The sequence below is a fragment of the Saimiri boliviensis genome, chromosome 2 (genome assembly GCF_048565385.1).
Source record: "Saimiri boliviensis isolate mSaiBol1 chromosome 2, mSaiBol1.pri, whole genome shotgun sequence".
Taxonomy (NCBI): Eukaryota; Metazoa; Chordata; class Mammalia; order Primates; family Cebidae; genus Saimiri; species Saimiri boliviensis.
In genome coordinates, this window is record NC_133450.1 from 130,663,753 (window position 1) to 130,675,162 (window position 11,410).

Below are 11,410 nucleotides of genomic sequence, written 5' to 3' on the forward strand. Positions count from 1 at the left end.
GCATTATTTGTTTTTTAAATTTGCATTAGTTTAAATTCTTTAAAAATTTTAATTTTTAAAAATCAGATGTTAGCTACGACTATCTTAAATCTCATACAGTATTATAATAGGGAGAAAAATGGTTTCAAATAGCATCAGAACTTTTAAGACTATTATAAGGAGATTTTCAAAACCTTAGGTTTTTCATATGTTCAAAAAAAGATCTGAGTCATGTATCTTAGAGTCTTTTGAAAAGTAACAATTAATTGTCGCCGGGTGTGGTGGCTCAAGCCTGTAATCCCAGCCCTTTGGAAGGCCGAGGCGGGTGGATCACGAGGTCAAGAGATCGAGACCATCCTGGTCAACATGGTGAAACCCCGTCTCTACTAAAAATACAAAAAATTAGCTGGGCATGGTGGCGCATGCCTGTAATCCCAGCTACTCAGGAGGCTGAGGCAGGAGAATTGCCTGAACCTGGGAGGCGGAGGTTGCGGTGAGCCGAGATCGCGCCATTGCACTCCAGCCTGGGTAACAAGAGCGAAACTCCGTCTCAAAAAAAGAAAAAAAAAAATTGCCAAGTAATTTGGTTCTTAGGTTGCCCTTTGTTTTTAATATGGTGCACAAAGTTGACAGATTGTCCCTGCTGCAGTGTCCAGGGTCACCTCTGGGCAGCTGCTCCTGGCTTGGGCATATTTCTCATGAGGCAGGCTTTTGCCAGCCATTCTGTGTAACTTTGACTTTCTAAATGGTAGCGACTTTTAAAAGAGTTATTCCTAGTAAAACTGTTTTACAAGTGATCCCACTGCAGGTTCTGCGAGTAGGAAGTATGATCATCTCCGGATGGTGAAACTGAGTTCTTCTGGAGAACATATTGGAAATAATTAAAGTTAGATGCCTGATCAGTTGTTTTGTTATTTTGTCTTTTGGGGTTTTTTTTTTGGCAGTGGGGGAGGACAGAGTGTTGCTCTTTACTCTTATTGCCCAGGCTGGAGTGCAGTCACACAATTTCAGCTCACTGGAACCTCCACCCCCCGGGTTCAAGTGATTCTCCTGCCTCAGCCTCCCAAGTAGCTGGGATTACAGCCGTGTCCCACCACGCCTGACTAAGTTTTGTATTTTTAGTATAGACAGGGTTTCACCGCATTGACCAGGGTGGTCTCAAACTCCTGACCTCAGGTGATCCACCCGCCTCGGCCTCTCAAAGTGCTGGGATTACAGGCGTGAACCACTGTGCCCCGCCTATTTTGTCTTTTCAAAACTATTTTTATATATGTCCACTTTTATCCCTCTCAAGTGTCCCTGACAGCCTAAGCCCTTAGACCTCCTGCCTTACACAACCCAGGTGCGGGGTGGCCAGAGATAGCCCAGCCCCTTGGTGGTGGGGCTCGCCCTCTTGTCTGCTTTGTGTCCCCGTGGGAGTCTCCACTGTGAATGGAGACTTCTCTTCAAGGCTGTGAAACAGGTGCAGGCCTGAGGCAAGAGGAGTGACCTGGCTTTTGTAAGAAGCTTCTCATAACTGTTTTCCAGCCCATTTCTGGAGAGGGAGTTTTAGAGGCCCCATGAATGTTCACTCTGAAAACTCCCAGGATTTGAAGACTAGACTTCTGGAAGTTTATGGGGATTTAGCAGCAAATTGCCTATGATGAAACAAACGAACTTTTATTTGCGGGGGATGGGGGGAAATAGGTTCTAAATTGGCTTTCGAATAATGTTCTTATTTTATAATGTTTACAGATTTCCAGAACCAAAATGTTATAGGTTACTATTTGCCTCTTGATGAATTGTGAAGGATTACACATTTCTTCTTACTGCATTTAGAGGGTCTGAGCAGTGCTGTGTGACTGTTTGGTGTCCCTTCCTTGGAATGATTGGATGAGTCATGCAGGGCACTCAGATCTCCTACAGGAATTACATGATGCCCCATGGAGAGCATTCTGGACATTATTTAATTCCTGGAGGAGATACACTGGTTGTTTGAGGTGCTTAAGTTCTGAAGCCTTGTAAGTGTAGAGGTCAGAGTTATGCTTTTTCGTGTCTTCTGTCTTTGCCATGATAAAAATGTAGCAGTGTGTGACCAGTCCCTGGTGTTAGAACTGTGGTCTGTAGCACCGCCAGCCTGAAGCATGTGACACAGATGCATACACTTGCACGGACTGATGTTTTCTAAGTGACTTTGGAAATTGCATCCGGTATAATCCTTCCAAATAGGAGTAACTGTTTTTATCAGCTAGACGGTAGTTTCAGACATCTTTTGGAGGGTTGGTTTGGACAGAGACTTGAGGCCCCACCCCTGGGTTTCCAATTCCTGAGTGCCTGGATCCTCGGAATTTGCGGTTCACGCAAGTTCCCACGGTGCTGGGGCTGCTGGCCCCAGGTCACTTTTTGAGAATCACTGAGCTGGATGTAGCAGGACCAGGGTATTTGCAGTTTGCTGTTTGGCCTGACTCCTAACAGTTACTGTACTAAAAGGTTTCGAAGCCACGTATTCAAACGAGGCAATTCGAGAGTGTGGTAGGAAGAGACGTTGAGTTGTTCTTTCATTTCGTAAAAGGGGGTTTGAGGGAAGTTTGTGTAGCTCAGGCGTCCCCAAACTACGGCCCGCGGGCCGCATGCAGCCCCAAGGCCATTTATCCGGCTCCCCGCCGCATTTCAGGAAGGGGCATCTCTTTCACTGGTGGTCAGTGAGAGGAGCACAGTATGTGGTGGCCCTCCAACGGTCTGAGGGACATTGAACTGGCCCCCTGTGTAAAAAGTTTGGGGGCCGGGCGCGGTGGCTCAAGCCTGTAATCCCAGCACTTTGGGAGGCCGAGGCGGGTGGATCAAGAGGTCAAGAGATCGAGACCATCCTGGTCAACATGGTGAAACCCCGTCTCTACTAAAAATACTAAAAATTAGCTGGGCATGGTGGCGTGTGCCTGTAAGCCCAGCTACTCAGGAGGCTGAGGCAGGAGAATTGCCTGAACCCAGGGAGGCGGAGGTTGCGGTGAGCCGAGATCGCGCCATTGCACTCCAGCCTGGGCAACAAGAGCGAAACTCCGTCTCAAAAAAAAAAAAAAAAAGTTTGGGGACGCCTGGTGTAGCTCTTTTTTTAAAAAGTTAATGATGGCTGGGCGTGGTAGCTCACGCCTGTAATCCCAGTACTTTGGGAGGCCAAGGTGGCTGGATCACTTGAGGTCATGACTTTGAGACCAGCCTGGCCAACATGGTGAAACTCTCTACTAAAAATACAAAAATTAGCTAGGCGTGGTGGCAGGCAGCTGTAATCCCAGCTACTTGGGAGGCTGAGGCAGGAGCACACTGAAACCTGGGGTGGGGCAGACGTTGCAGTGAGCCGAGATCACACCACTGCACTCCAGCCTGGGAGAGAGAGCGAAACTTCATCTCAAAGAAAAGAGTTAATGGCCACTTAAACAATAGCAAGAATAACTAAGTATGTTGGATGATAATTTACTTGTGATTTGGTTTGATTTTATACTTTGTTCTTTTTTTTTTTTTTTGAGACAGAGTTTCGCTCTTGTTACCCAGGCTGGAGTGCAATGGCTCGATCTCGGCTCACCACAGCTTCTACTTCCTGGGTTCAGGCAATTCTCCTGCCTCAGCCTCCTGAGTAGCTGGGATTACAGGCACGTGCCACCATGCCCAGCTAATTTTTTGTATTTTTAGTAGAGACAGGGTTTCACCAGGTTGACCAGGATGGTCTCGATCTCTCAACCTCGTGATCCACCCGCCTCGGCCTCCCAAAGTGCTGGGATTACAGGCTTGAGCCACCGCGCCCGGCTATACTTTGTTCTTGAGTGATTCTAGGTAGAGAAAAACGTTTTGGACTTCAGCAGTTCATGCAAGCTTCATTGGGATGTTTTTGTTTTGTCTTGGTTGAGACATTTTGGGGATGGGTTTTGCTTGGGGATAAGGAAATTCAGGACTTTGCCTTTGGTGCAGTTGTTCAGCAGGGGCTGGCGGAGTGTCTGCCACATGCCAGGCACTGTGCTCACAGCACTGCTGACACATGGGCGGGTGCTCTTGGCTCCCAGCCTCATTCCAGCATCCTGCGTGAGGCTGTCCCTGTCACCCTTCAAGCCTGTGCCCCAGCCTCACAGCCATTGTCCTTGGCTTGCCTGGGAACTGCCATGCTGATGTGTGCTGTCCATGTTGCATGCAGTTCACGTTCAGAATTTAAGTAGCCCTAGCTGGGCGCGGTGGCTCAAGCCTGTAATCCCAGCACTTTGGGAGGCCGAGGCGGGTGGATCACGAGGTCAAGAGATCGAGACCATCCTGGTCAACATGGTGAAACCCTGTCTCTACTAAAAATACTAAAAATTAGCTGGGCATGGCGGCGTGTGCCTGTAATCCCAGCTACTCAGGAGGCTGAGGCAGGAGAATTGCCTGAACCCAGGAGGCGGAGGCTGCAGTGAGCCGAGGTTGCGCCATTGCACTCCAGCCTGGGTAACAAGAGCGAAACTCTGCCTCAAAAAAAAAAAAAAAAAAGAATTTAAGTAACCCTCAGTATAGGTCGCTTTAGCTTTAAAACGTCAGGTGAGTTTATGTTCAAAGGCATCCATGGTGGTGGTGAACAATGATAGTCATTTTATGACTGTCCATCATTTAAGTTACAGATACCTGATACCCGATGGGAGGAAAAGTAAATATATGTATAAATTCCTGCATTTCTTTAAATGTAGAGCCATTACTTTAATTTTTGGTGTCTAAGTAGAGAAATACTGGCTCCAGAGTTTATTTTACTAACAATAAAGTTGTTTTCCCTGCTTTTAATATAGAAAGAGATTTTTTAAAAAATAGTATATTTATGCACCTTCTTTTAGCAGTGAACTCTGAGTGTCTCTTCATGATCCCTTAATGGTGATGAGTCTGACATGAGCCATTGAACTCCCTTCCTGAAAATCATCAGACAGAAGGCAGAGCCTCTCTGCTCCCAGATAGTTCACCTTTTTTTTTCTTTCCTAAAGAGAGACGGGGTCTTGCCCTGTCACCCAGGCTGAATGCAGTGGTGCGATCATGACTCACTGCAGCCTTGACCTCCTGGGCTCAAGTGATCCTCTATCTCTGATGGAGTCCTGAGCAGCTGGGACTATAGATGGATGCCACCATGCTTGGCTAATTTTTTTTTTTTTTTTTTTGAGACGGAGTTTCGCTCTTGTTACCCAGGCTAGAGTGCAATGGCACGATCTCGGCTCACCACAACCTCCGCCTCCTGGGTTCAGGCAATTCTCCTGCCTCAGCCTCCTGAGTAGCTGGGATTACAGGCATGCACCACCATGCCCAGCTAATTTTTTTGTATTTTTAGTAGAGACAGGGTTTCACCATGTTGACCAGAATGGTCTCGATCTCTTGACCTTGTAATCCACCCGCTTCGGCCTCCCAAAGTGCTGGGATTACAGGCTTGAGCCACCGCGCCCGGCCTTTTTTTTTTTTTTTTTTTAAAGACAGGGTTTCACCATATTGGTCAGGCTGGTCTTAAACTCCCAACCTCAGGTGATCCGCCCGCCTTGGCCTCCAAAGTGCTTGGATTACAGGCGTGAGCCACCACACCCGGCCTTAATTTTTTTATTTTTATTTTTGTAGAGATGGGGTCTCCCTGTGGTGCTCGAGCTGGTCTTGAACTCTTGGGCTTAAGCGATCCTCCTGTCTTGGCCTCTCCCAAAGCATTGAGATTACACAGGCTTGAGCCACTACGCCCAGTCTAGATGAGCCACTTTTTAAAAGTGCAAGTATAAGGACACTTTGGGTTTGCATATGGTACTTTAAAAGAAGCATTTTGCTGTGAAAGATGCAGAGAACTGTGGTATTTTCTCCTGGGCACTAAATAGAGTGAGACCCAGGACTCCCATGTTACCCGAGCAAGATGAAGGTCCTGAGAACCCCCAGTGTCACAGAGGCCTTGGAGGGGGCTTTGCTTGTGCTTCCCGTTGCTGGTTGACCGATGTGCTGATCGTTTGTCCTTGCATGTCCGTGTCCGGGTTGCAGCATGAAGCGTGCCAGCTCTCTGAATGTCCTTAACGTGGGTGGCAAGGCTGTTGAAGATCGCTTCCAAGTAAGGAGCCTACCCTGAGTTGTGTCCTGGGCTGCCCAGACCATGCTGGCAGGTCTGCTGCAGACCCGTGCCCGGCCCCCGCTCTGCCCCTGCTCCTGCAGAGGGCTGGGGATGCCACCATGTTGTTTCTAGACAGACAGTTGTGACAATAGTATTTTAATATTCTGCTTAACCACTGATGACGTGAATTATGGGCATGTTCACACCGTGAACATTCTCAGAATAGTGATCTCAAACTGTTTAAAAATAGTGTAACCTAATTAATGTATTCTGCTAAAGTACTATTGAAGCTTGACCAGTTACTAGTTTCTATGATTAGTTTGATTTAGCCTCTACTAAGCTTATAATTATTAATAATTCATTGTCTACTTAAGCTGTTCAATGTTTAAAAGTATTCAGAACTTGTATTAACATGACGACTAACCTATTGTCCCTTTGACACTAAAATCCTGAGCACTTAGTGAAGCTGTCAGGTCTCACAAACACATCAGGTTCACATGTGACAGCACTGGCTCCCCTTCCCGTCACGGAGGCCTTTTGAGTTTTCATTCACTCCACCCTTTGTGTGGCTGTCAGCTGGTGGCCGGTGCCTGAAAGCACTGGCTCCCTTCCCTGTCACGGAGGCCTTTTGAGTTTTCATCCACTCAGCCCTTTGTGTGGCTGTCAGTGGGTGGCCGGTGCCTGTGGCTGTTCTAGAATCTGCCTGTTTCTCAGGTGCCCGGCAGCTCAAGCTGCTGGGACTTGGCAGTCCGCATCCCTGTGCTGGTGTTGAGAGCTTGTGACGGTGGCCAGGCACTGTCCTGCCTGTTGTCCACATCCATTAATCCTCCCAGACAGGCCGGCACCCCGACCTGTCCCCCAACACTCCTGGGAGGCAGCTGCCTCTGGATGGCTTTTCCCCAGCCTCCTTCTCAGTGGCTGCTGAAGAGGCTTGGAGGGTGCTGGACATTTTGCTTGAACCACCCCAATAGAGAGGAAAGGGTCTCTCTGTTTTACAGGGTTCTGTAGCTGACCCAGTCTTTTGCTCTCTGGTTTCTCGGAGTTTCCCCATGCACAGTGACTCCTGGGGCTCTCGAGTGCCAACCTAGACTTAGTTGTGTAGCTGGTACTGTTAGGCTTGAGGCCATTTGAAGCTGGCATCATTGAAAGTCCTGGTTAAGTGTAATTTCTCCATTTGTTTTTTCATGCAGGAACGAAATAATTGTCTGGCAGACTCGCGAGCTTTGAGTGCCAGCCACACTGACCTGGCCCACTGAGGGCGGCAGGGCTAGGTAACCCGCCTTGCGAGTGTGAGACTGCCTCGCCCTGCCACGCCCCTCACCACCCTGCCCGGAGGTGCCAGCCGCACTCCTTGGCTTTCTTTCCTAGATAGTGACGTCCACCAACCTTGGAGGTGCCTTTTCAAAACACCCGGGCGGCCGTGCCCCAGCATTCTGTTACCCGGCCTGCAGTCCTAGTGCCAGGAGCTGCCCCAGCCACCACCCAGCCGGGCAGGCCCAGGGAGGCACGGGGCGCCAAGGCGGCTTCAGCATGCTAGGGATTGGCTCCTGCTCACAGACGCTGTTGCATTTCCTGCCTGCCACCTTTTTGCCGTAACACCAAGCTCGGTTTTAAATTGTAATATTGTAATAAGGCTGTAAATTGGGTTGGGCACAGTGGCTCACACCTGTAATCCCAGCACTTTGGGAGGATGAGGCGGGAGGATGACCTGAGGTTGGGAGTTAAAGACCAGCCTGACCAACATGGAGAAACCCCAACTCTACCGAACATACAAAATTAGCTGGGCATGGTGGCGCATGCCTGTAAAATCCCACCTACTTGGGAGGCTGAGACAGGAGAATCGCTTGAACCTAGGAGGCAGAGGTTACGGTGAGTCGAGATCGTACCATTGCACTCCAGCCTGGAGACAGAGTGAGACTCCGTCTCAAAAGAGGAAAAAAAAAAAAAAAAGGGCCATAAATAAAGAATCTGGGAATGTAAAGTACCCCTTTCAGAACGATAGGCATTTAGTGATCTGCGGCAGTAAAGTCTCAAGCTTAGCAGACACTGGTCAGTGGGAAGCGAATCCCCTGGGTATCTGTTTCCAAGGTCCCTGTGCCTACGGCCCTGGGCGCCTGCCAGGCCTGGGGCCCCACACCCACCCCTTTTGAGCACTGTTCTTTCTCCTGGAGGCCCCTGCACACAAAGCCCATAGAGATGTGCCTTTCACTTTTTTTTTTTTTTTTTTTTTTTTTTTTTTTTTTTTTTTTTTTTTTTTTTTTTTTTTTGAGACGGAGTTTCGCTCTTGTTACCCAGGCTGGAGTGCAATGGCGCGATCTCGGCTCACCGCAACCTCCGCCTCCTGGGTTCAGGCAATTCTCCTGCCTCAGCCTCCTGAGTAGCTGGGATTACAGGCACGCACCACCATGCCCAGCTAACTTTTTGTATTTTTTTAGTAGAGACGGGGTTTCACCATGTTGACCAGGATGGTCTCGATCTCTTGACCTCGTGATCCACCCGCCTCGGCCTCCCAAAGTGCTGGGATTACAGGCTTGAGCCACCGCGCCCGGCCCGCCTTTCACTTTTTAAAAGCTTCAGCTTTACAGAATGAGGTAACATGGTGGACTCTTGACAGGAACATTTTCAGATCAATGCTGAGGCCATCTTTCTTAGGGCCGTCCGCAGACTAACCCATAGGTAAAGGGCATACGAAATAGACGCTGGGGTGAGCATTGATTCCAAAGGCTGATGCTCAGAAGTGCCACCTCCTTGCCAGCCTGCTAGGCTGTAGGACAGAGGGGTGGTCTGTGAAACACTGGCCATTCCGTGAAAGGCCAGCTTGCTGCTTTCACGTAACAGGGCAGGCGGCGGCACAACGGAGGCTCACACTTGTTGCTTCCAACCCTTGGAAGGTTCCTGTGGGGCACGGGGCCAAGGGCTGGTGACAGAGCATCCTGGGGTTTTGTTACCAGGCTAGACTTTAAAATACCTTTAAAAGTTTCATGTCATTTCCTCCCATATCGTGTTGAGGACAGCCGTGTTTGCGAAGAGGCGGGGTTCCATCTAGTTGTGGGTGAGTGCCTGACTCAGAAGCTGCCCCGTGGAGCTCCTGTCCCCAAGCTGCCTACCTGTGGCTGTGGCTCCTTTTCTGAGGCTCCTGACACCATTTTTGCGATTCTGATGGATCAGGAACTTTCTAAATTTTACACAGAGATGTTTTTTAAAATGTGATAGGTTCTGTAATGGTGGGTGGGATTAAAAGAAAAAATGTTAAGAAAAAAGGAGGAAGGAGAAAAAAAAAATATATATATATATATATATATACACACATACACACACACACATACATACATACAAGTGCCGTGGTTCATGCCCGTAATCCTAGCACTTTGGGAGGCTGAGGTGGTAGCATTTCTTGAGCCCAGGAGTTCAAGAACAGCCTGGGCAACATAGCGAGTCTGTCTCTACCAAAAAACCCCACCTATCTATATAACTTGATGGGTTGTGAGAAGCCACCCCCCAAAAAAAGGGGGCTGTAGAGCAGCTTCCCTTGGCAGGTGCCGTGGCTGCCCCCACAGTGGGCTGTGTCTGCACAGGTGACAGGCAGGAGGGCTCCAGAACTTTCCCTGTGGTGGGCGTGTCTTCTCCCTGTGAGGAAGCTGAGCAGTTTGGAACCCAGTTTCCCTTACTGACAGTTCTCTGGAAAGGAAAAAGGACATTTAGAAGGAATAAACATAGGGCTGAATATGGAGTTTAGTTTTAACCTCTTCAGACTGATGGGTGCAGATGAGGCTGCATGGGGCCTCTGTGGAGCCTGCCGGGGCTTCCAGCTATGGGGCCTCAGGGCCGAGGTGGCCTCTGCAGCACTGTGGCTGTGGAGCAGTGTGTTGATAGGTAAGAGAAGCCAGAGGGCCTCCCTGAAGCCAGCTTGTAGAGGAAGTTTCATGTTTCAGAGAGGGAAGCAGCAAGGGAATTTGAGTATCTGAGTCTCAGATGTTTGACCGCCTCCCCCCCACCCCGCCCCATAGAAGTGCAGTGATTTAAGTCATTTCCCATCTGGCGCTCTGAATTTTTGCCTTCAGAGAGAAGTGGTGGGCCCAGCCGTCCTGCTCCTTTGTGCTGTTTTTCTGGTGAAGGGAACCCTGCATGAGAGTCAGCACGTTTCTTCAGAGTTGCTGTCAAAATAATCACTGCTCCCCACACAGCAGCCACATGTGCAGTGCAGGGGCCCAGCAACTATTGCATGGGAGTGTCTGGCTCTGCCGGTGTACAGCATATCTCTGGGTAGTCTGTGCTGCTGTGACAGAAACCAGGCCCTCGGGAGGCCCTGTGACATGGGTGCTTCCCTGAGGCAGCAGCAGTGTGCAGCTCAGGGGTCCTCTGAGGTTGGCGGTGCCCCTCTCGTGGGCAGCACTTGGTCTCGTGTTTACAGTATTGAAGGGATTCACATAGTTACTTCCTGGAATTAAAAAAAGATTTCTGTTTGGTCAGAATGCTGCTAGGAATATCATGTAATTAGAAATTCAGTATTTATAGTAAGATATATTAAACACTGCTAATGAGGTAGGGTTACAATCTGTAACAGGTTTTGCACTATCATAACATTATGGAATTTTCTGGAGGATGTCATTAGCTTCTGTTGGCACTTGTGAGCTGTGTGTACCCTGTGGTCAGATTTCTGAATCCTGTAGAGCACTCACGTCTCTGACCGCGTCTTGCCAGGGCTGCCAGCTGTATATGCAGTGGGGCCAGCTGTCTTAGCGCTGACACACAGACGTGTATTGTTTACAGTGAGTTCCCCAACCTTGTGGGGTAGAACTTAAGTGGTTTTAAAGTGTTTTATAATGGTGAGGAAATGAGGGTCGGGGCACGTGGTCCCTGAGTGAGGGTCTTCAGGGCAAGACCTGTGGCCCTGGGCAGGGACTGGGCTCCCCAGGGGTGGTTCCTTCCCAAGGGGATGGTCAGTGCTCCTGGGACTGCCAAGCCAGCCCTTCTGCAGACTTCGTGGTGGGAGGCAGTTCCTTGGGACAGGAAGCTCCTCAGCCCCTTCCCTCCAGGGCAGGAACTGAGCCAGAATGGGTGGGGCCAGCCTAGCTTCCAGGAGTGTTTTCTCTATTAAATGTACCTCTGTCTTTAAGCTGTGTCTCATTTTCTCACTGCTGGCATGTCTTGCCTAGAAAAGCATTTGGAATTGCTTTATGTTCAGTTACAGAAATAAAATGTTTTATTTCCTCTTGTAAAATCCCTGCACTTTTGCAGAAAAGCTGTTTTGTAAAAAGCCAACCCCAAAATAACTTTTTCCTATCTTCCTGCCAGTGATTCTTAACTGTAGGGTCACAGAGAGCCTTGATAATGTGACAAAGGTTTTAAATGGATTTTCCCACCCTCGAAAACAGCAAAAGA

The 11,410-nt window shown here is 48.9% G+C and overlaps 1 protein-coding gene across 14 annotated transcripts in view; it reads left to right on the forward strand.

Annotated features, from left to right (window-relative positions):
• Positions 1-11,410, forward strand: part of KLC1 (kinesin light chain 1) — a 73,663-nt gene that overhangs the window by 58,192 nt on the left and 4,061 nt on the right. For 4 of the 14 annotated variants that reach the window (XM_074394357.1, XM_074394360.1, XM_010343927.3 and 1 more), the window contains one exon: positions 5,962-6,028. The exons of 4 other annotated variants lie outside the window; for them this stretch is intronic. In XM_074394357.1, the coding sequence (XP_074250458.1) occupies positions 5,962-6,028 (67 nt within the window). Of the gene's footprint in view, positions 1-5,961; positions 6,029-7,218; positions 11,250-11,410 lie in introns of those variants that run through there. 6 more of the 14 variants (XM_074394359.1, XM_074394362.1, XM_074394363.1 and 3 more) reach the window with 4 other exon arrangements.